General features: G+C 56.8%; 1 protein-coding gene across 1 annotated transcript in view; it reads right to left on the bottom strand.

Annotated features, from left to right (window-relative positions):
- COL22A1 (collagen type XXII alpha 1 chain) overlaps positions 1 to 24,880 on the bottom strand; it is a 241,976-nt gene that overhangs the window by 199,805 nt on the left and 17,291 nt on the right. Inside the window, exons 3-7 of the mRNA XM_062189414.1 lie at positions 18,237 to 18,311; positions 13,230 to 13,341; positions 8,237 to 8,360; positions 3,579 to 3,854; positions 251 to 331 (exon numbers count right to left, since the gene is read on the bottom strand). Coding sequence (XP_062045398.1) covers positions 251 to 331; positions 3,579 to 3,854; positions 8,237 to 8,360; positions 13,230 to 13,341; positions 18,237 to 18,311 — 668 coding nt within the window. The remainder of the gene's footprint in view (positions 1 to 250; positions 332 to 3,578; positions 3,855 to 8,236; positions 8,361 to 13,229; positions 13,342 to 18,236; positions 18,312 to 24,880) is intronic.

The following is a 24,880-nucleotide window of genomic DNA, read 5'->3' as shown; positions in this document are numbered from 1 at the left end:
GCTGGGACTCATCGTGGCCTGTACCAGTGTCCTGCTGACCAAGGCACCCACTGCAACAGCCTTCAAGGATGTGCCGGACCTGGCTTCCCCAACCCACACCCTGATTGGCTGGGAACCAGAACCAAGCCATGCATGGTCCCTGGGCTCCTCCTCAGGCCACACTCTGATGGCCAACATGCCCAGGGCCTTGGCTGTGGTCCCAAGCCCTAACCCAGCCCCTCCCAGCCATGCCAGGTGAGAGTCTGCTCACCGGACCCGAGGGGATGTCGCAGCAGGTCTCCAGTTCTGCATGCCGGGAGTCACAGTAGATCACAATCCGCTGTAGGTCAAACTGCAGAGGACACAAGGAGATAGGAAGAGTGTGAGGGGAACCCCGACACTCCTGCTCCCGTGCAGGGGTGACGTACACCAAGCTCTGCTGCTAGGCCTCGGAGGGAGCCCATGCAGGTCCTAGCACGTCACCTTCTAAAAGGGACAGCCCCTGTGCATGGGAGGATCAGGGCATACACCACGGTCTCTCTGGAGTTTCCTTCTGCTCGGAGGTCCTGCATACAGCCTCCTCCTATCCCCGTGTCATCGCTGCTCTACTTAAGTCTTGCCCTCAGGGGCTGGCGCTGTGGCCTAGCAGGTTAAGCATCCACCTGCAGTGCCAGCATCCCACATAGGCACCAGTTCAAGTCCTGGCTGCTCCTCTTCTGATCCAGCTCTCTGCTATGGCCTGGGGAAGCAGCAGAGGATGGCCCAGGTGCTTCAGCCCCTGGGAAACCACTGGCTTTGAACTGGCCCAGCTCTGGCCACTGTGGCCATTTGGGGAGTGAGCCAGTGGGTGAAAGACCTTTGTCTCTGTCCTTCCCTCTCTCTGTCTGTAACTCTGTTTCTCAAATAAATAAATAAAATCTTTGAAAGAAAAAAAAAAGAAACTCCCTTATTGATGCTACTGCAACAAGTCCCCAAAGCTCAGGGTGCCCACATTCAGCACCTGCATGTAGTTTTCCGAGCAAACGTCTGAGCTAAAATGTGCTCCGCTCATCACCTCTGGTGCCACAGAACCTTAAAATACAAAAACCTTCATAACTTTAAGGGGCAGTGGAGAGAGAATGGGCAGTGGCCAGGAGGGGTAACTTGTGACATTCCACAGTACAGAGGGGCAGCCACTCACTGTGCAGCTGAAACCAGCCAGGACAGCAGGGTAGAGTCCCCAACACAAAGACATGAGAAGTCTTCCAGGGGATGGATATGCCAATTTCCCTTATTTTGTCCTTATATGTTGTAGACAGGTATTAAAATATCTACTATACCCCATACATATGTGCAACAAATCTTATTTAATTGGAGAAACAGAGGGAGAGCTCTCCCCTATCCACTGGTTTACTCCCTAAACACCCACAATGGCCAGGGCTGGGCCAGGCCAAAACCCGGAGCCAGGAACTCAATCCAGGTCCCCAACATGGACAGTAGGGACTCAACCCCCTGAGCCTTCACCTGCTGCCCTCAAGGGTGGGCAAAGCAGGAAGCCGGGCTCAGGATCAGAACCAGGACTTGGACGCAGGCATTCTGTGCCATGGGCATCTTAAGTAGCACCTCACTCACTGGGCCAAACATCCACCCCAGGGCAACTAGGTGTCGATTTAAAAATGCATGTGCGTTTACATTACATATGTATGTATTTATATGAAAGCAATCCTGTTGTAAACACACACCACACACGCAGTCTACAAGGACCAGGCTTTTTAAATGGACACTCAGCACCTGGTCTCTCTGCACTCCGCCCATTGCTCTGCAAGCCCCCAGCTCATGGTGGGTCACAGAGAGCCTTGTGCTGCCATCTCCAGGGCCCTGCACGTGGTCCCTCCACCAGGAGAGTCCCTGAACAAGGAGCAGCCTCCCCCGCTCCCCCTGCTCAGGTCACAGCCCTGCTCAGAACACGTGTCCAGAGAGGCCTCAACACCCCTCCCCTCCAAGTTACAGAACGGATTTAGTGACTTGCTTCTAATTAATGCCATGTGGCAGAAGTGATGGCCTGTCACTCAGGACCAGCTGGCTTTGTCTTGGGTGTGCTGTGCCTTTCTCTCACTCACCTCTGTCGTCTCTGGGGCCACCAAGCTGCCCAGGTGGGAGGGGCCCTGTGCCCAGGCTCACAAGCAGAGGAGCAGGGGGCTCCCATTTCTGGGGCCATCAAGCTGCCCAGGCGGGAGGGACTCTGTGCCCAGGCTCACGTGCAGAGGAGCTGGGGGCTCTGACAGTACAAAGCCTTTGGTGCAGCAGCCTGCAGCACGCTGTCACCTACGTGAGCCCCGTCTGAGACTGCGTGAGAACCATGCGGCTTGGCCACAGGCTCTCTGAGCCCACAGATGGTTGCTGATCGCACCTGCTGTGGGCTGGATGATGTGCCACACAGCCCCAGGTCTCCCTTACCCCTGCCTCCAGCGACAGGAAGCATCACCAGGCCTCCTCTGCACCCCACTGCACCTGCACACACAGCACACGCACAACACAGCAGCCTGCGAGCTCGGGTCATCTGTGCCCCCTCTTCCTCTGGGCTCCAGGGTTCTTGAGAGCAGGGACAGACCCCAGGCCTGCTGCCTGCTCACAGGCTGGCTCATTTCCCCAACTGCCAGCAGGCTCTGCCCTCACGGCTCCCCCTGCTCAGAAAGTCGCCCTCCCCTGCCCCTCATCCCTCGCTTCTCCTCCTCACCCTTCCCACCAGACCTTGCCCTGCACATCCTCAGGACAGCAGCTCGGTGGCGGCTGACTCTCTAGTTCCCTGCACACTCCGTGACATGAGACTTTCCAGTCCTGGGCTGTGTCCCCAGCAGTGGGTCGGCACCAGACGCCAGCGGCTGTGACCTAAGCCCATGATGAGTGGGTGAACGCATGTGTGGATGCAGGGACAGACCTCTGTCAAGGGATCATGGGTGAGGGAATGTGGACACCCAGCGTCCCTGCCCTGTGCCCCTTTCGGGCTCGTGCCGGACTCAGGAGACCCTTGGCATAGCAGGTGCATGGCCCCTGCTTGCCCTCCTGCCCTGGAAGCCTCACATCCCACTGTCCGCTCAGCAAACACAACAATTCCATCCCTGCGTCTGCTCCAGCTCCTGCAGGGACACTGGCCCAGCAGAGAGAGGAAGAGGCAGGCTGCGGTCAGCACACAGCCCTGCTGTCCTCATCAGCCACTTCCGGGCACAGCAGCCGGCACGTCCCAACAGCTGCAGTCTCGGGACGAGTGGGCGGGGATGACAGCGGCCAACTCCAAGCCCTGTTGAAAAGCAGCCGACGCTGGGTCTATGTGGCACACGGCCAGGTCGAGGGACATGGATGTGATGCCAGCAGAGAGGGCCAAGGGCTGAGCTCATCTAGGAGTGCGTGCCACAGGCTCCTGGGTGGGGCTTAGTCTTCTCTGCCCACCCAGCTCCCGTCCCAAGTGTCTGGGAAGGAGGCAGAGGCCTGGGCACAGCAGCAGGGATGGGATGCTCGGGTCAGAGCCCTCCCCTTTAGGACAGTCAAGGCGATGACTTGAGGAGGTGGGGTGCATGTGAGCGGATGCTCCCAGGCCCTGCCTCCCCCCACCTGGTACTCACGTCGATGGGCACGCTGTCGTAGAGGCGCTTGCCCACCACGGTCTTGCCCTGGATGTCAATGTTCTCCCGCTCCTCGATGGGCAGCGTCTGCACCAGCCTGCAGTCCAGGTACAGGGAGACGTTCTGGGCCTGGATGGCCAGGGCGATCTTGTGCCAGTCCCGGTCAAAGAGGTTGCTGACCGGTGCTCCTTGGAAGACCACTCTGACGGCATCCATCACGGCACCCACGGCGCTGTACTCCACAGCCTTGTTTTCTCCGTCCAGCCGGATGGAGACCTGGGGAGGCGGGGACAGAGGTGCCCTGAGCTGCACGGCTCAGTGTGCGTCGGGGTGGGGGCAGAGTTCAGAGTCAGAGCTGACCAGCGAGTCAGCTGCTGCCTAGCCTGGGCCAAACGTTTCACCTCTCTGAGCCTCGATGTCCCCGTTGGTGATGCTACTACCACCTCCTTTGCAGACTGCTCCAAGCCCTACACGAAATGGAATCACTGAATTCGTATGTTAGCCAGGGGGTGGCCAAAGACTGAGCTGCCTGCAGGAGCCATGTAGGTCTGCAAGCTTTGTGTGAGTACAAGACAACGGAGTAGTGAGACTGACCAGAAGTGCTGACCACACCCAATTCTGTTAGAACCCTGGGCTTGGTTCAACCAGGCTCGTCTCCAGGCCAGATGCCTGGTTCCAGTCCAGTCTGCGTTGGTTAACCTGCACTGTTTCTCATCTTGAGGATAAAGTGGGGGCTCCAGTAGCATGGAGTCCCCTGATGGCAGGTGCCACGTCTGCCTAGGTCCCTAGGATTCCCACAGACATTTGCAAAATGCCTGAGGAACAAGGTAAACTTGGGAACAAAGCTTTACTTCCGTTTGCTTTTCAAGAAAAATGAGCCAATGTGGTCTCATCCGTGCACTCATGGTCAGCACAGTGCTCCCTGAACTCCCTGTGTACAAGCAACACCCCAGGCGTCAGAGGCCTTACTGGGCAAGAGATGTGCTCGATGGGCGCCTGAAGGGACAGAACATAAAACGAGTACAAGACTCCTTGGGTGAGCTAGTGAGTGAAAGAACACACGAGGGCCCCATCTCGTGGGAGCAGTCTTCACCTTCCCGACTCACATCCTGCCCTTGCCTGCTCCCCGAGCCACAGCACTGGGGCTTCCAGTTGATTTGAGGCTGCAGGAAGCCCCTCGGAGTGGGAACTGAAGGACAGCAGAGAGGGCAAGAGGAGGGCTTTCATCGCTCCCACGGCTCCCGGCTTCCTCTGGTCCAGGGTGCCTTTGCTCCACGGCTCAGCTCATCAGGGACTCCCTCTTTGGTGAGTTCAGAACGCACCACCTCCAGCTCATCCCAGTGTCCTTCTCCTGTCCCCAGCCAGCCCAGTCACAGGTGGGAGCTTCCTGCTCTTGCTAGCCCAGGTGGGTTGGTTTCCTTAACCCCCTCAGTCCCTTAAGCCTACTCATACTCACTTCGTTAAAACACCCTTGAAAACTCATCTAATGACTATGCCACTTTGGAGCAAGCTGTTTAACCTCCCTGCATGGTTTCCTCATTGTGAAGCAGTAACAACAGGTGCCAACATCATGTTGCTGCTATGAGGACTAAACGAGTTACTATACATGTAAGACATTTGTATGGCAATAGCACGTGACAGGCACTGTTCCATACATTAGTCATCACAAGCCACACAAGTCACTCGCAGGCGTCCTTGTGTGATTCCTTCCCTGACAACCACATACGACTGGATTCTAACCTGTCCATGTGTTCTCACACCCCAGGCTTACTGGTTTATTTACTTGCTTTCAGGGCCCGTGCTGTGGCGTAGTGGATGGAGCTGCTGCCTGCAGTGCCAGCATCCCATATGGGTGCTGGTTCGAGACCTGGCTGCTCCATTTCTGATCCAGCTCTCTGCTATGGCCTGGGAAAGCAGCAGAAGATGGCCCAAGTCCTTGGGCCCCTGCACCCATGTTGGAGATCCCGAAGAGGCTCCTGGCTCCTGGCTTTGGATTGGCTCAGCTCCGGCTGTTGCAGCCATTTGGAGAGTGAACCAGCAATGGAAGACCTCCCACTTTCTCTCTCTCTGCCTCTGCCTCTCTATAGCTCTGCCTTTCAAATGGATTAAAAAATTAAAAAAAACATTTCCTTATTTTCACAGCCCTGCAGCATTGTATGAAGTAATCCTTTTCATTTTTCATTCACCCGTGTGCTGTCTTCCCTCCCCCTACGGGGACAGAGCACTTCTGCCTCTCTCACCTCTACAGTGGCTAAGAACAACACATGGCACACAGCCCCACTCAAAAGGCAAGGAAGGAATGAAGGAGTGAAAGAACAGAAGAAGGAGTGGCCCTGAAGAGCAAGACGGTGGTCACAAAGTGCAAAGAACCAGACACAGAGCCTGTAGCTCAAGCCATCTGCTTTCTCTTTGGGGACTCGCACGGTCTTGGTGTAACCAAGGAGGCCCTGGTATTTTTTTTTCTTTAATTTATTTATTACTTGAAAGACAGAGAGAGAGAGATCTTCCATCTGCTGGTTCACTCTCCAAATGGCTGCAACCGCCGGACTGGGCCCATCTGAAGGCCCCAAGCACATGGGCCACCTTCCGCTGCTTTCCCAGGTACATCAGCAGGGATTGGAAGTGGAGCAGCGAGGACTCACACCAGTGCCCAACACCTCAGGCAGCAGCTTTACTCGCTACGCCACAGAAGGTAAAGATTCCTTTTTAACCACGATTGCCTGCTTTTACACTACGAGAAGAGGAAAAAGCAGAAAACGGAAAGCCTCGCTAATAACCAGAGGCTTCAAATATGGATAACTGAGGGTTCCTGCGAGTAAGCAGGGTCTTCTGCAGCTCACCTGTGTGAGCCCTGGAGCTTCCTGAGCACGCGGCTGTCCCGTCTGCGTTCCTGTCCCTAGCACACCAGAGCAAGGGACGGCCCCTAGCAGGCCTGAGCAGGGGTGGCCTCGGGGAGGTCCTGTGTGTCTCAGACCCATCAGATCAGGTACGCACATGGAGAATCTGGTGTTCTCCCCATGACTCTTGGAACACGAGCCTCAGGCCCCGGAGGGCAGACTCCAAATGTGCACAGCCCCGGAGTGCTGCACGCCCTGGCTCATTCCGGCAGAAGGGGAGCTAGGGGATGCAGGCAAGTCACCCGGGGAGCCGCTCTGCAAATGCCAGGAAGGAAGAAGGGAACCCAGACTGAGGGGGTGGCGCAGGCTCACTCCGCAGGAATGTCATGGCAGGCGCCCAGCCCCACTGCCCCAGACCCTGAGAAACTGGAGAAGCAAGACCCAAGTCACTGGAGGTGGAAGCGGACGCCAGGAGCTGTTTGCTCTCCCCGAGAAGACAGTCCCTGAGGGAGACTCTCGGCTCCTCCATAGAGCCCTGGACCTCGCACCACGGAGCACAGAAGGTTGATGCATCTCAGTGCAACCCTGAGCGCGTCAATAAAACCCTCCCCAGGACTGCCTGGGACCAGCTCCAAACAGGAGGCAGCTGAGCGTGTGGTTCAAAGCACAGACGTGGGGGCGCTACTGCCCGGCTAGGAATCCCACCTCCCGCTCTCATTCCCTGTGAGCACCTGGGCAAGCTCACCTGCTTCCATTGTAAGATTCTACGAGCAGAGCCCAGGTGGAGAGCTGTCGCGAGCACCAAAGGGCTGAGACCCGTGAGGCACTCGGAGCCACCGCCAGCTCATACTAAGCGCATGCAAATGCTGACAAGGGAAGGCGAGGAGGCCGGGGTCACCATCTAACCACAGGAGAGAAAGCTCGCTGCTTCAGAGGCTCCCTGCCTGCAGCCCACGAGTGGAGTTGCTGAAGTGCGATTGTATTGCATTGCAACCTCAGAAGAAAACTGGGACTGGATCTCCCAGCACAAGGCGAGCCAGGCCACACATTGGCAGGATGGAACACACATACAGCTGGTCCAAGGTCATGGGGAAGTGCGGTTGGCTAAGACCTGAAGGCAGCACTGGCCCTAACCCACACCAGCGGCTGGCATCGCCGGCCTGGATTTTGAGACATGCCTTTCCTCGTGGGAGCTGAAAACCAAAACTCAGCAGAGGTGGGTGAAGTCAGGGCTCAGCACGTCATTCATGAGGAACCTGGGCAGTACCCTGAGAAGGGACGTCTCGTGACACATGCTCTGACGCACCGGGCACTGTTCTACGTGCTCAGCTGGTGCTGCCCCACCTGATTCTCCCACTAACCATCCATGGCTGGGACTCTCTGCTTTCTGTAGGACCGCTAAGAAAACCAAGACCCAGGCAGATCAACAGCTGGCCCCAGGGCCCACACAGAGGAGGAGACACACCCAGGCGTTTTCTTCCCTGTATCATGATATTTCAGGCAGCCAGCAGAGCAGGTGTCAGGGCATCAGGGCTGGTGGCCACCTTGCTAGCGAGGTGGAGAGTTCCTGAGGACAGGCGCTAGGTCTCCCTCCTCCCCATCGGAGTGCCCGGGGCTGGGCCACCATCGGGAGAAGACCCCAGACCTGCTGGATGTGTGCTATCCCCTGGGCGTTCCCTATGCCCCCAGCCACCAGACTCAGCCTCTCCAGGGCCAGGCCTGAACCTCCCGAGGGAAGAGCAAAGACGACGGGCAACGCCGTCCCCAAGAGAAGGAAACAGCAATCTCTGTGGCCACCGTGCCGCGCTGTGCCGTGCGTACCTGTGGGATGCCGTACTGGTCAATGACCTGCCAGATGTACCAGTCTTCTTTCCGAGACGTCTTCCGGAACCGGAAGGTGGTGACAAAGGCATACTCGTCAGGCAAGCCCTGGGGAAACACGTCCCTGGGGAAACACAGGCCCAGCAGTGAGAGCAGGGAGCTGGCAGAGGAGCCCATGTGTCCTGTCCATGACCAAGTCCCCCAGCGCGGCCTCTTCCCTATCTCCAGAGTCTACATGCTCCGCCAGCCTTTGCTGCCTCCATTAGGGCTTCAAGTGCGGCCCCTTCACAGTCTCCCCGCCACCACCTTCAGCTCCTTCAAATACAGCCCACAGCACGCTCCTGCTTCTGTCTCTGCACCGTCCCGTGATGGACAAAGTCAACGATCAGTGCTAAACGCCCACTCGCCTGGACCCAGCCCTCCGCCCTCCCTGCCCCATTCCTTCTCAGCAAGGCCAAGTCTGCTACTCCCCACCCTGCGTCCCCTCTGCCCTGTGCCCTGGGATGCTACGGCCTGTATGTGTGTGCCCCCAGAGCTCCTGGGCTGAAATCCCAGCCCCACAGCCATGGTGAGAACGTGGGGAGGTGATCAGGCTGTGGAGGTGAGGCCCTCGGGACTGGCACTGGAGTCTTACAGAAGAGACCCCACAGGGCATCTCTAGCCCTCCACACGGTGAGCTTACAGGGAAAAGACAGCCAACTGTGAGGGCCTGGGCCTGGGCTCATGGCCTTCAGAACCACAGGAAAGCAGCGTCTGCAGATTACAGCTCAGCTGCCAGTCCATGCTGCTTGGCTACAGCAGCCTGAGCCGACCAAGCCAGGGCACCCTCTTCTCTCCACCAAGCACCAGACTCCTGCCCGGGCTAAGGGGCAGCTCTGGCCCGGGACAGCCCCTGCGGCTGCTCCACTTCTGCCTTTTTCCTCTCCAGATTCCTTCGTGGAAAGGGCTCCTGGCCCTCGGAGCATGCTCAGACCAGCTGACCTCCCTGGGGTCTGCACCCCCCCTCCCCGCGCTCACACCTCCTGCACCTGAGCCATCTCCCTACTAGTGGGTCAGGGATGTGTGCCCTGACACACCCCTGTCTCTCCTGGCCCTGCTGGGTCATCTCATGGAGCCCTGGCTTCTGCTCTCCACTCTCCCGTTTCCCCCAGGAAACCGAGCCCCTCCAAGGAGCCCACAGCATGGCAGGCCTGCCGCCGAGCCCAAAGCAGTGGGAGCTCCAGGCTCAGCCCCGTGCTGTCTGCACACGGGAACCTTTCCTTCCCCCACTCCCACAGCAGGGCCTGGGCATTTTCCTAGAGGGCACCCAGCTCTGCAGGTTAACTCAGAGCAATGTGGTGCTCAGCGGAGGAAGCTCGCTCGCAGGGGCCCGGCCTCCACAGCTCTGCTCTGAACCCCCAGCTGCCTGCACTCTCCAGGTCTGCAGAACGTGGCCACGGTGGATAGACCCCACCTGAAGGCTGGGGTTGTCGGGGGAGCGTACATGGCACCGACTTCTCCACTGGAGGAGGCAGACCCTGTCTGGCCAGACAGCCAGGAAGGGCGTGGGAGGCGGCCGAGTTCCTGCTTCTTAGATCCGCCGATCCTCAGGGGCCCTTGGTCTGCCTGTGGAGCCCGTGGGCGAAGCCTGCCCCGGCCACGGATCCGAGCCGGGAGGACGTCCTGCTCTGAGCTGGGATCTCTCCCAGGTCACGGCCAGGCAGGACAGAGCCCTCGCCCACAGCACTGGGGATTCAGGGACGCCCTGGGTCCTGCCCACGCGGGAGGAAAGCAGCAGCCCCTGTCAATGACCTTTTTTCCCTGACTGCAGTCACTTCCTCCTAGTGCAGGCACAGGCACAGCGCGCGCGCACACACACACACACGCCGGTTATTCAGTTTGTGGGAAATGGAATCAAAATATAGGGTTGATTTGGTGCAAAAATATTTGAAATACACTGTCTACAGAATGCATTTCCCATGAACATTTTGAACACATCTCATAAACATGACTTTGAAAAATTTTTTACATCAAAAAGCTTTTAAAAATCCCCTTGGGGCCGGTGCTATGGCGTAGCTGGTAAAGCCACCACCTGTGATGCTGGCATCCCATATAGGCGCTGGTTCAAGACACGGCTGCTCCACTTCAGATCCAGCTCTCTGCTATGGCCTGGGAAAGCACTAGAAGGTGGCCCAGGTCCTTGGGCTCCTGTACCCGTGTTGGAGACCTAGAGGAAGCTCCTGGTTCCTGGCTTTGTGTCGGTGCAGCTCCGGCCAATCGGGGAATGAACCAGCAGATGGAAGATCTCTCTCTCTCTCTCTCTCTCTGCCTCTCCTTCTCTGTGTAACTCTTTCAAGTAAAATAAATCTTTTTTAAAAATTCCCTCACATATGTATGCATCCATGCATATAATTATGTACGCACATGTGTGTATATATATGTACCCATCCATACTGCATATACTCATAAATCTATGTATGTATAAAATTATCATCAAGGGGACAGAGAACATGCAAAAGACAAATGCCCTGATCCAATCATTTCCACAAAAAACGTGGCAGGTTATGGGCTAACACTGAACAGGGCAAAGGGCCTGGGGGCCAAGGTCCACTTTCTGTGAACAAGGCACTCTGATTTCCAGTGCCAGGTGCTGCACCAGAGAGAACACCTGCTGTGCTTGCCTCGTCTTAGTATAGGGAGAAGTAAATGGGAGAGGGCACGGAACACGCTCTTGGAACGCTGAACAAGAGAAAGTTGAAATATTACAAATGGCATCCCTCTTCATTTGAACAAAATTTAACCCACATAGTAAAGTGACACACATGAGGGTGTGTGTGTGTGTGTGTGTGTGTGTAGGTTTTGAAGCATTAGAAGTTAAATGGAGGGGCCGGTGCTATGGTACAGTAAGCTAAGTCTCTGCTTGTAGCACCAACATCCCATATGGGCGCCGGTTCAAGTCCCAGCTGCTCCTCTTCCAATCCAACTCTCTGCTATGGTCTGGGAAAGCAGCAGAAGATGGCCCAAATGATTGGGCCCCTGCACCTGCTTGGGAGATCTGGCAGCAGCTCCTGGCTCCTGGTTTCGGATCAGCCCAGCTCTGGCCGTTGCGGCCATTTGGGGAGTGAACCAGTGGATGCAAGACTTCTCTCTAACTCTGCTTTCCAAATAAATACATCTTTGAAAGAAAAAAAGAAAAGAAATGGAAACGATCCTTTCTTGAAACGCCTGCTTTCTGGTGGTTGGCTGGGAAAACAATCGAGAAACCACACAGAAATTGCTTCTCAGGATGACTCTCAGGGAAACAGGAGCCCAGGTCCTATCTCCAGAAAGTGCCCCGTGCTGTGGTCCCAGTGTCTCAGGAGGCAGGGCATCAGCCCACACCGGGAGGCCTAAGGGGCCCAGGTCTGTGGAACTGCTGCCTCCTCCCATTTTCCTCTTGCTCTATGGAGTCTTCCCTTCTTACTGAAGCTGCACACCTTCTGTTTGCTCCTAAGTGGAAGGCCAGGGAGCGGGGTGGGGAAACACGTGGGAATGAGGCAGGAAAGGCATCTAGATGTTGTCATTCTCATGTCCCCAGAAGAGCACGGGGCCAGGGCACCAACGCTGGCTTCCCTGGCACCTGCCATCAGGAGAGCATCGCTCCGCGTCCAGGAAGAGTCAGCTGATGGCAACGGTCATCTGCACGCCCCCACGAAGATGCGAGACTGAGAGAGAGGAAGCACCTATTGCCTCGTTCTCGTGTGAACTGTCATCCAGTGACCCAGGGGGACACGACGGGAGAGTCTGACACAGGGCCTGGTGCAGCCCTGGGTGCTCAGAGAATGCCCACTGATGAGCGAGAAATGGCGGCCCCCACACCAACCTCCAAACTCTGGGACCAGCATGCAGGCCCATCGCCGGGCTTGTGACTGACAAGCCACCTGCACTCATCACGGGCCCAGTCACTCACTCACTCACTCACTCACTCACTCAGTTGCCCACTTTGGGGCGGGCTGGGGCCAGCGTGGGGCCTCCAGCCTCCAGCAAGACTTGGCTCTAAGGGGAGACTGTCTCATGGGAATGCCATCGGTAAACCCACTCCATGCAGGAATACACCCCAGAAGGGGTGTGGGTAAGAGGAATGCCTAACTCGGTCTCCGAGTTGGGGTAACCACCTCGACAGCATAAGGGTCGAGTCATGCTTCAGAGGAGGTACACAGCAGGTGCCCCGGCAACGGAAGAGCATGGGCGTAGCGCTCGTGGTGGGAGGCAGAGGCCCAGCAGGCTCCAGAGAAGACACACAGGAGGCAGAGGAGGGAGGCCTGGGGAGCAGCACTGAGACCACCAGGGCCGGGCCAGACCAGGCCACACCTGGCACCTTGGTGTCAGAACACACAGGAGCCATGAAAGAGCTCTGAGATGGAGGCAAGGAGGCAGGATGCAGCGTCGTGTGTGTTTGTAAAAGACCTGCCCAGCTAGAAGAGGAGAGCGTGTATCTGGCATCATCTTGGCCCTGACTGGAGAGGCGACAGGTGTCAGATGGAGGACAAACCTTCACCTCCTGTCCTCTCAACCATGCTGGAAGGCAGTGACATTCATCTGAGGTGAAAACTGGGACACAGGGGCACTGGAGGCCTGGTGCAAGGCCAGGTCTGCACTGGCCCAAACCCCCGTGCAGCTCAGGTCATGCTGTACCATGCCTGCAGGTGCTAGGTGACTATGAACAGGATTATTTGTGATTTAATGGTTTGCTAGCAAAGCTGCACGTGTGAATGAATGACCGGTGCCAAGTACGCACAGAGGGAAGAGCGAAGGAGGACCACAGAGCCAATAAAATCAGCAGCAACAGGTCAGCTGGGAAACAGGCTGCACTCCCAGGTCAGCGCTCCTGTTGCTTTGTCCCAAGGCGACCTGCCCAGGAACCAGGGGTTAAAGGTGGACTCCATGCTGAGCGTGCACCTGCACCTGGCTGGCCCCTGCCCTGCCCTCTCCTGGAGTCCCCAGGGCAGGGCAGGAAGGAGAAGTGACCACTCACTCAGTCCTTCGCACCACGGGGAAGGATCCCATGCGGACATAGGAACTCTGGGCTCCGCTCTCTCTCTGCCCCAGGATTTCCTTCACGTTGAGCAGATCCATCAGGTCAAAACCTTGCAAAGAGAAGAACGTGAGTGAGTGGGGCAAAGGAAGGTACGAGAGACCAGGGACACACAATCCTCCCTCTGCAAAGGCAGCCTGCCCAGTCTGCTCGGATTCCCGCAGTGGGAGGAAGCAGAGACAGCATGGAGACAGGGTACGGCTTCAACCTCACCCTGGGAGTACGGGCAGGCAGTGCAGCGCTGTTATCCCACTGGAAGGTGAGTGCAGGGAGCACCCCGGGTCCCAGGGCAGTGCATGGCACCTAGAGGGTTTCAGAGCCTGCTCCATGCCAGGCCCCGATTCAGAGATGTCCCAGAGGCTGGCACAGGTGGAGAGTCCAGGTGTTACAACCAGACAAGTCTGGGCTGTGGTCCTTGCTGTGTGACCTGAGGTGGGTTGCCTAACATCTCTGAGCACTGGTGTCTTCAACTGTAAGTCAGGGATCATTCTAGAATATACTTCATAGAACAGCTGTGAAATGAAAATGTTATGATTGAAAGCTTCTCACATGGTCCCTGACATCCAGGAAATGACTGGCAAGATGGCACTGGCCAGCACCAGTGGGCACAGCATCCTGATTGTCCTGATAAGCACAGAAGCTGGGAAACATGTAAGAACATACGTGGAACATAGTAAGTGCTCACTAAATGCTCCATGGTCTACAGAGGTTCCTCCTCCTGACTGGGGGTGGGATCAGGCCCCCACCCTGTAACGAGCTCCAAACAGCCTTTGTGGGTGGAGAAGCAGAGGCCCCTCCCTGACACGGACCCCTGTGATCCCGGCGGAGTCACCTTCTCCCGGGACACCAGCTCCTTCTGCTGAAAACTGGGACAAAGGCGGAATTTGCTCAGCTTTTGTAATTTTCACATCAACAATTTGTCCTGTGTCTCCAAAGTTTCATGGTGGCTAGAGTGTGTCTTCCAGTCTAATCGCATTTCTTGTACAACAGTGGATTCGAAAGTCTGGTTTCTTTGAAGTAGAAGCAGCCCTCAGTGTGGGAGACCCAAGAGAACACATGGACGGCTGGGCTGCCTGGGAGGCAGACGGCGGGGCTCCCACTTGGAGCCAGGGAGCTATTCCCGGGAAACACGTAGGGTGCACCAGGCATTCACGGCCCCGGGCGCACTCTGCTCCACTCAGGCTCCCAGCTGGGCGACTGTGCGGTCGTCAGCCCATTCTGTCCATGGTTGCCTTGACTGGAGAGACAGAAGGCTTGGTCTCTTGCAGGGCGCTGGAGAGATTTCAATGCTATGGTGTAACTGATCCAGGGATGCCACCAGCCCAGCCCAGGGACCACGATGGACCAGGCCGCATCCCCAGGAAGGGGGGGGCCTGGCATCCTGGGGAGGCAGGCAGGAGCACGTGTCAGTGCACACTTGCTGAGAAGGACACCAACCACCTCCTCCCTCCCCACTTGTGCCGGTGCTGCCCCAGCTGTCTCTGGGCCTGCATTTCCAGGTTGAGAGATGACATCCGGTTTAAGCACCCACTGAGGGCAGAGACATGAGACACCCCAGCTCTGGACTCCCAAGCAGGCCCAGCCAGAGCAGTTCATGGGGGCACTCTGGTAAGTGACAGGGCTGCTGTGTGCACAGAGCCCCTGGCACTGGACGTGTCCCTGTGAGGCTAGGAAGCCCCTGCTGCAGGATCAGCTGGAACCTGGCAATGGGGACAACGACCCGGGAGACGCCGGAGGGCCCTGCAATTCTAGCTGTCATGGAACGGACACCAGGAGACAAAGGGCCTAGAGCTGTTTAGGAACAGGTTCTACGCCAGAGAAAGGCAAAACAGGCAACAGCAGGCTTTGGGGGCAGTCCTTCCTGGGCTCTAAACTGGACAGGCACTAGCCAGGGGTGTGGCAGGCCCCCCGGGGGTGTTGTCAGGGATGCAGGGGTGAGTTTGCCTGCAGCATCACCCAGGGAGTGCTCAGGTTGGGGGAGGGGGGCATAGACACTGCTCCACAGAAGCCCGGGCACTGGGCACAGCCTGAGGGGAGGGCAGCATGGCTCGTGCACCTGATCCCTACACTGCTCCCAGGCTCAGCTGCTCCATGTCCTCGGGGCAGTCACCGAGCCTGGTCAACCTCCCCCTCCTCTGCACAAAGGGGCCGGACAGGCATGTCACAGGGCCACCCGAGGACTCTCGCAGTGTCCAGACTTGGAGGATGCAGCATCAGGTGGCTCTTATCCAGAGAGGGCTCAGAGGAGACCGCCACAGGTCCCCAGTGCTCACAGGAGAGATGAGGACACTGGTGGGGGCCCTAGAGCCTGTTCAGAACAGGGTGGCAGGGGGCAGAGGGGCGCATGGCCAAGGCCTGTCCTGTTGCCCTGTGAGAAGCCTGGGGCCTGTTCCCCCACCTTGCCACGTCATCATCGTCACTAGAAGAGCCACCTTGATCTAGGCTCCTCTCAGCAGTGACATGCGGCAGAATTAGAAAACAGAAAGGGTTTCAAAAACCGAACACAGGCTCCACTGTCTGCTTCCACACTCATGGGTTTCAATGAATAAAAAGATGATGTGAATGTAGCAAAAGTTCAGACAAGCAATTCACTGGGTGACAGCAAAGGTCGCAGGAGGAAAAAGTGAATTGCCTGAAATAAAGGACAGGGAGTGGTCAGCACTGTGGCGTAGTGGGCTAAGCCTCCGCCCGTGGCATCAGCATCCCAAACGGGCACCGGTTCTAGTCCCGGCTGCTCCTCTTCCTGTCCAGCTCTCTGCTTATGGTCTGGGAAAGCAATGGAAGATGGCCCAAGTGCTTGGGTCCCTGCACTCATGTGGGAGACCCAGAACTGGCTCCTGGCATTGGATTGGCTCAGCTCTGGCCCTTGTAGCCATTTGGGGCATGAACCAGTGGATGGAAGATCTCTCTCTCTCTGTCTCTGCCTCTCTATAACTCTACCTCTCAAATAAATAAAATATTTTTTAAAAAAAGGAGGACAGGGAAGGGAAAATGAAAATCCTCTGGGGAAAATGCACTGGAGACACAGGGGGCACTGACTGGTGCAGAAACAAGGGGGCGGCACCCATGCAGCCACGGGAGACCCCTGAGAACTCTGCCAGGACTCCCTGGCTGCACCTGACACGCAGGGCACCTACTGTGCACTCCCCTCCTTGTCCGGCACAGGTCTGCCTCAGACGAAGCCAAGAGCAGGTCCTGGGACAGGTGCTTGTAGCATAGCAGGTAAAGCCACCACCTGCAGTGCCAGCATCCCAAATGGGCGCCGGTTCAAGTCCCGGCTGCTTTACTTCTGATCCAGCTCCCTGCTGATGTGCCTGGGAAAGCAGAAGATGGCCCAAGTCCCTGGGCCCCTGTGTCTATGTGGGAGACCTGGAAGAAGCTCCTGATCGGCCCAGCTCTAGTAGTTGAGGTCATTTGGGGAGTGAACCAGTGGATGGAAGACCTCTGCCTTTCAAATACATACATACATACATACATACATACATAAATCTTAAAAAACAAAAGAGTGGGCCCTCGGTGGGCATGGCCAGGTGCAGGCAGCTTAGCTGTTCACCCGGGAGCCATTGGTGGCAAGGGACCGAGCTGACTCACCATCCCTTCCTGAGCGTCTCTTGCTGATGGCTGTTTGACAGACCAATCCCTGCCCACTGGGTAAGCCTCGGCAGTGGGACGGCTGGATCAGGGTAGTTCTAGCTGGGCACACTAGAGCAGGAGATGGCAGCCTGTCCCGGAGCCAGAGCTCCCTGGGCACCGAGGCAGAAAGTGGGGACAGCTACGTCAACGTGCCCAGTGGTGCTGCACCCTGGGCAGCGTGGCTCCGTCACAACCATGCCCACCACACCCCTGTGCCCTACAAGAGAAGAGCTTTGCGCTGTGCGATTCCTCTGAAGAGTGGGTGGCTCAGGAAGCACTTGCCAGGAGCAGAGGCAGGAGGAAGGGAGGGACAGCAGCACATCAAGTCTGACCGGTGACTGCTCAGATCCTGCTGGGAAACTGGGTCAAACCTGGACCCCAGGACGACCCAGCCACGGGGCCGAGGGCCGCTCCTGGGGAGTGCTGGCTCCCACTGGGCACACAAGCTTCCACTGGTCTAGAAAATTCCCTTGGCACTGTAGATGCCAGCATCTTTAAGTCACAGCAGGAGTCTCGGATGCAGGCAGGGCCCCCGCGGCACCTGCCACATACCTGGTCCTGACCCACGGCCTCACTTGGGAGAGGAAGGCGTGATTACAGCTGGACTGGAGATGAGGCACTGCACAGGGGAGGCGAACCCGACCCAGGAAGCACTGCTGCGAAAGGCAGGGCTGTCGAGCAGGCGCCGCTTCCATGCTGGGCGTGGGAAGCAGGAGACTGCTGTGAGCTGGTATGTTTGAAGCGCTTCACGGGACGCTGGGCCACGGGGAGGCTGCTCTGTTCCCAGCGTCGCCAGGGCGAGAGGGACTCAGACCCAGCCACCTGCACATGCTGGCCTCCCGGGGGAGACGCCTCTGGGCAGCCCCTGCAGCAGATCTTTCTGTTGCTGGATCTGCAGTCAGGGGCATCTTTGTTCTCTCACCTGTGGGTTCCTTCACACGTGCAGAACTCTGACTCTCTCACCTGCACTACAAAATGCACTGCACAGGGGAGGCGAGCCCGATCCACGCCTTTGCCCCTGTGCCATTCATTGGAGTACTCATTCGCCAACCCCTTGACAGAGTCTTTGATCCTAACGCATTATTTAGAGGCTCCTATAGGATGTCCAGAGCTTGCCAAGGAGAAGATGTGAATGCTCTTTGCTGTCCGGTGGTTTGTTGATGAGAGCTGCCCACTGCACATTCCATCAGGACTTTGTGAAAGAGTGGAATGAAAACAGGGTCGGTGAGAACAGCCCTGCACTGACCACGGTCATGCTCGGGGGCAGGCAGCAGCGCCCCAAAGCCAGTGCAACAGTGACTGTTCCTCTCTTACCTGTGATCTCCTTGGACTCCCCATTGGTGTGCTTGAAGCGGTGACCTTCTATGCGCACACTGGGGCACAGCACATCTGGGAAGAGCAAGAGGAAACAGGCCGATGAGAAAACGGGGCCCACAGTCACCACGCAGGACGTGACAGCTAACACAGCCTACCCCACCTACAGCTCGGAAGGTGCTCGGCAGCCAGAGCAGGTGCACCCGCGGCTGGAAGCTCTACACCCAGGAAATGTTCATCGATTCCCATCCTGCTTAAGCATCACGCTGCAAATACTGGGCTCTGTTGTGGGGTAAGCAGGAAGATGGCACTGTCCCTATCCACAGTGCACACACAGCCTGGTCCCTCTGAGGTGCAGACACAGGATTCAGCATCCTCCACACGTTGCCACAGGCTAGACACTAGGGAACCCAGGGCACAGATACAACACCTGACCTGCCTGGGGCCAGGAGAGCTATGTTGGAAAGCCTCCCCTTAAAGGAACAGGAGGAACACAAGGCGGCAAGAGGCAGAGGGCCCCTCACTGACAAAGCCATGCACATTGCCTGGTATGTGAAGATTCTACACCAGGGGGCATCAACAGGAAACGGGTGCCAAGGGCAGGCAACAGGCTGAGGCATCTCCCTCTGGAGACCCAGCTAGGATTCCAGCAGAGTGTGAATTCCAACAGATGCAACCAAGCAGGTCATATAATTAAAAAAAAAAAACTCATATACAAGTGTCTTCTCTTCAACCTTAAAAATCTCAACTTAAAAATAGGAGCTGCAGGTGAAATGCGCTCCATCAGTCTTTCTGAAAATCTCAGAGAGATCTAACCCCAAACTGTAACATCCTGGGCCTCACTGCTGGCTCCAGTACCAGCTGGTTCAGTGGCTGGGAGAAGCCTCTTCACTCCCAGTGTAAGCCTTGGTCACATGGGATACCTGAGTGCTGCCATCCCATGGCTGCTGTGAGGACCGTGCAGGACCAAGCCTGGGACAGCGCTGGGATGAGGGTCGAGGGTCGGGAGGCACAGGAGCCGCTGGGTTAGCACACACCACTATTCTAATCACGTGCTCACAGGCACCTCTCCTATTTGGAGATGGACTGGCCTGAGCCCCACCCCTCCACCCCAGGCATTGAGAGGGATAAATGAAACCTTCCCTCCCGGGGAGGAGGTGTTTCTCAGGTTTATCCTGCATGGCACCACCGGGTCTGAGCAGCCCCACGGAAGGGGTTATTTTGGAAATAGCATGGAGCGATCTGTCTAGGACTAAATATGAGAGAGGGTGCAGCAGGTGCTGGGAAATATTTAGACAGCTCCACCCGGGACAGCGGCAGCTGGGGTGATGACCAATTGCTTTAATTTGGGCAAGCCTGCCAGGCAGACAGGCTGGGGACTGTGCGTCATTTAAGTGCATTTATAAGGAGCTGACTCAGCACGTTCTAGGTGACAAGCAAAGCTCCCGAGGCTGACGGCTGCAGCTCGGGGCCATGGCTTTGCAAAGATCCCCAGGGAGGACCTGGATTCCCAAATCCAGGCAGCAAAGCCAATCTGAGTGTGGAAAAGATGGAGACTACCCTGAATGGTGGCAGAGCTCACCCAAGCTGCTGTAAGGAGCCCCTCCCACAGCAGCTCCACCTGGGAGCCTCAGCTGCCCCTGAAACACTCCCTGTAGCCAGGCCTCCCGGGGATGTCCTCGGGGGTTCACTTGCTGGACAGGGAGGCAGGCTTCGCACCCAAAGGCCCTCCTAGCCTCTATGGGCTATTTTCCTATGCCTCTGACCACGCTATGTCTTGGACAAGGATCTGTTCGCTTCTGCATTCACTCATTTATTCCAATGAAATATTTTCTGAGCTGTAGACGTATCCCAAGCACCGACCCCACTCTAGACACACAGAAATGGGTGAAAGACAGTCACGGCCCCTGCCTTCAGGACACGCGGGTCGGCCGTAGGGCGGACTTCAAATGCACGGGTGCGGGAAGCGGGTCCATGCCCCACTGCTCCCTTATAAATAAAGGTGGCTTTGGTTCACAACGGCAGGATTCCCAGCCCAAGCTAAAGAGCAGGGACTGGTCAAGCGAAGCCAACTGTGGCTGCTCCCCCACCCCCTGCCTTTTCTCAGGCTTGTTTGCAGGTAGGAATGGATGTGAGACCCAGAGTCACAATAGGAATCAAATAAGACAAGTGCTGTGGCCGGAGGGAAAACGGGGTTCTCTAAAGGTCCTCATTTTCTTACTGTAGGGGGGTCAGGAGGTAGATGGGGTGGGTAGTTTACTTCCCCTCCTTCCTCCTGTGGATATAAGACCCAGTAGAAACAGGGACCCCAGCCTCCCCAGAAGAGCATAAGGAAAATCGCCTTCTGTGTCTCTAAGCCACCATAGTTGGGACTTCTTCATGTGCAGTTGACTGTATTCCACATGTGTATGCATTGCCTGAACGTGAGCAGCAATGACAAGGCCAGGTAAAGGAAGGGGAGGCGAAAGTCTCCTTCTGGATGTCCGAGGACAGTCCGTGAGGGTGAGGGGAGCCGATGCATTATTTTCCTCGTAAGGACGCACCCTTCACTATTCTAATAAATGTGACTTTATCGGCAATCATTGAGGATCAACATAGGAAGCAATTCTGTGTTTACGGACGGGGCTAAGTTCTCAGGGTCAAAATACATGTCTAGGCCGGCGCCGTGGCTCAATAGGCTAATCCTCCACCTAGCGGCGCCGGCACAGCGGGTTCTAGTCCCGGTCGGGGCACCGATCCTGTCCAGGTTGCCCCTCTTCCAGGCCAGCTCTCTGCTGTGGCCAGGGAGTGCAGTGGAGGATGGCCCAAGTACTTGGGGCCCTGCACCCCATGGGAGACCAGGATGAGCACCTGGCTCCTGCCATCGGACCAGCGCGGTGCGCCCTCCGCGGCGGCCATTGGAGGGTGAACCAACGGCAAAAGGAAGACCCTTCTCTCTGTCTCTCTCTCTCTCTCGCTGTCCACTCTGCCTGTCAAAAAATTTAAAAAAAAAAATGTCTAATTTGTCCTTGCTTGGCTTTCCTCTTGGAAAGCATGCAAGCATAAGGAACTGACTCATTACAAAGACACTACTCCAGTTATGCATTTAGGTGGAGCTCATTCATTGCATGCCTACCCCACCCCGGCTTCCCTCTGCTCTTTAGGTGAGCAGACGCCCCCAGCCCCAGAGAAGATGCTCTCCACTCTGCCTGGTTCTATAGGCTGACCAGAGCTGCCACTCCAAGGGTGAGCCTAGGAATTTGCTTCCATCTTTCTGGAAAAACACTTCAACTGACCCATCTTCTGTTACCAGGCAGGAAGCGAGAGCATGTGGTGTATCAGGGGTGGGCAGGATTGCAAAGCACAGTCTCTGACTCTGGGCCTTTCTGCAGAACGCACAGCTCTGCCAGCCCCTGGGTCTCCCCAAGAGGGAGAAGAGGATGCCAGCAATCATTGAGGGCCCACGGTGCACCAGTCACCTGGCTTGGGGTTTTACCCACAGCCACCATCCTAGGAGGATTTTGTTCCCACTGTACAGATGTAAAAACTGAGCTTAAGAGAAGTCAAGAAACTCAGCAGGTAGGAGCAGCGTCTACACATGAAAACATTTCTTGCTGGATCTGGGATCCAGGAATAGAAATGGCAGGACCTAGGTAGGGGACCAGAGGGCCCAGGAGGGGCCAGGGAAGGATGCTGGTGAGGAAAAGGCAGAGGGGGAAAGGGAGGGATCCGATGACAGCAGACAACACAGCCAACTTCCTCCACTGCTCCAAGGCCAGCCAGGAAATCGCCTACCCCCCAATCTTGAGACACAAGGGCCCAGGGCACCATTAACAAGGGTTACCATGGCAACGGCTCCTGGGGACCAGGTGCCCACATGTGCAGGACCTAAGCCTGGCACCTCACATGATCCTTCCTGAGCCTCATAACTTGCTCTGCCAGCCAGCAGGTGCATGCACCCCAGCTCGTTGACTACCTTTGCACAGTCAACCAAGTGCTCACCACAGCTCTAGGGGGGAGGTGCTATTATTTACAGAGGCCCAAAGAAAGGCATAAAGAAGTTAGGCATCCGCCTTAGGCCACAGAGCTAGCAAGTGACTAAATAACCCAAAAAGATCACCCAATTTAAAAACTGGCAAAAGATACAGACATTTCTCATAAGAAGAAATTCCAACAGTCAACAAATTTATGAAAAAAAAGCTTAGGGCTGGCACTGTGGCGTAGCTTGTTAAGCCTCCGCCTGCAATGCCAGCATTCCATATGGGCACTGGTTCGAGTCCCGGCTGCTCCACTTCCAAACCAGCTCTCTGCTGTGGCCTGGGAAAGCAGTGGAAGATGGCCCAAGTGCTTGGGCCCCTGCACCTATGAAGGAGAACTGGAAAAAGCTCCAGGCACCTGGCTTCGGCCTGGCCTAGTCCCAGCTGTTGCAGCCATTTAAGGAGTAATTCAGCAGATGACAGAGCTCCCTCTCTAATTCAGCCTTTCAAATAATAAACTTTTTTTTAAATTTATTTGACAGGTAGAGTTATAGACAGTGAGAGAGAGAGACAGAGAGAAAGGTCTTCCTTCCGTTGGTTCACACACACACACCCCCACAAATGGCCGCTACAGCTGGAGCTACACCGATCCAAAGCCAGGAGCCAAGTGCTTCTCCTGGTCTCCCATGGGGACTTGGGCCATCCTTCACTGCACTCCTGGCCCACAGCAGAGAGCTGGACAGGAAGAGGAGCAACCAAGACTAGAACCTGGCACCCACATGGAATGCCTGCACCGCAGGCGGAAGATTAGCCAAGTGAGCCATGGAGCCGGCCCCAAACCATTTTAAAAAATGTTGTAAATGTTCAAGGAAGCAGGAATGTCACCTTTCCTGTTGGACTGTCACACACTGAGTGTATGCAATAAAGTACCACATTGTCCTCATAAAAATGTGCAACAGAAAATAATCCACAGGACAATGTAGTGAGTGGGGCAGACGCTGACTCCAGCTGCCACAGCCTCTCCTAACCCTAGGAGCCACTGGTGTCAGCTGGTCAAGGTGTCCAGAGTCCATCCCCAGTGAGCAAAGCAACAGCAACAAGCTGACAAGCTTCACTTCCTGGGGGTAGGCGTGTCTACAGGAAGGGCAGCAGGTAGGAGGGGTGGGGCCTGGGGCAGGGCCAGGCCCCTTGTGGAGCCCGGCCTCCTGTTTGACTCCACTGCTCCAGGCTCAGTCAACACTGCTCCAGAGTGGGGCGCCTGGGAAGCCTGGGAGTGGTCTGAGTTCACCGAGGCCAGGTGATCCAGATATTCTCTCATGCAACTCCTGCATATGCCAGTGGGGGTGGGGGCTGCTCTTATATCCTGATTTTTTTTTCTAAGATATTTTATGTATTTGAAAGGCAGAGTTACAGAAGACTGGAGAGGGAAAGAGGAGGAGGGGAGGGGGAGGGGAGAGGAGGGGAGGGGAGGGGGAGAGGGGAGGGGGAGGGGAGGGGGAGAGGGGAGAGGGAGGGGAAGGGGGAGGGGAGGGGAGGGGGAGAGGGAGGGGAGGGGAGGGGGAGAGGGAGGGGAGGAGGGGGGAGAGGGGGAGAGGGGAAGGAGGGAGGGGAGAGGAGGGGAGGGGGAGAGGAGAGGAAGGGAGGGGGAGAGGGAGGGAAGGAGGGGGAGGGGAGAGGGGGAGGGGGGAGGGGGAGGGGGAGGGGAGGGAGGAAGGGGGAGGGAGGGGAAGGGGGAGGGGAGGGGAGGGGAAGGGGGAGGGGAAGGGGGAGGGGAGGGGAGGGGGGAAGGAGGGAGGGGAGACCACCCACTGGTTCACTCCCCAAATAGCTGCAATGGCCAGGGCTAGACCAGGAGGAAGCCAGGAGCCAGGAGCTTCTTCTGGGTCTCCCACATGGGTGCAGGGGCACAAGTGCCTGGGCCATCTTCTGCTGCTTTCCCAGGCACATCAGCAGGGAGCTGTATTGGAAGCAGAGCAGTTGGGTCTCCAACTGTCACCCACATGGAATGCCAGCACTGCAGGCAGAAGCTTAACCTGCTACACCACGATGCCAGCCCCTTGTTTCCTGTTTTCCAGTTTAGGAAACTGAGGCTAAATCTCTGCCCAAATCCACACAGAAAAGGGTTCACAACCGAGCTCTATGGGATTTCAAACGCTATGTTCTCTGCATTTGGCTGCCCACCTCCCTGGATAAGAAGGGGGAAAGGAGAGTGAGGGAGAGGGCACTGCTACCCTTAGACACGGATGCACCTGGGGGCCCTCTCGGACCTTCTCCAGGGTCACCCTGCCCCTTAGAGGAGTCATCGAGGGAGCACACCCACCCAGACCTCCCGCCCCTATACTGGGCTCCTGGGACCTGCGCCCACTTCCAAAAGTGAAGGCACATTGTCCCTCCGTTCCCCTGATGGCAGATGGGGCCACTTGTGTTCCCCGTGGATGGAGGGGCTTAGAGGAAGCTGTCTGTGGGGCCAGTGGACAACTTCATCTTGTATCTCAGGGTGCAGCCCTCCACAGGGTGAGCAGGAGGGACAAGGAGGCCAGGCCTTGGAGTGGGGCTGGAAGCGAGGGTGTGACTCCCCTGGGCCCCACTGCGTCCTCGGAGGATCCCAAACCTAAGCGTGCTTGTGAGGCGACCTGTGGGCACGCTTGCCCAGTGAGGAGGGTGGGGATTCCAGAATGCACCCAGCAG

The sequence above is a fragment of the Lepus europaeus genome, chromosome 4, assembly GCF_033115175.1.
Source record: "Lepus europaeus isolate LE1 chromosome 4, mLepTim1.pri, whole genome shotgun sequence".
Classification (NCBI taxonomy): Eukaryota; Metazoa; Chordata; class Mammalia; order Lagomorpha; family Leporidae; genus Lepus; species Lepus europaeus.
This window is presented reverse-complemented; position numbering and strand designations above follow the sequence as displayed.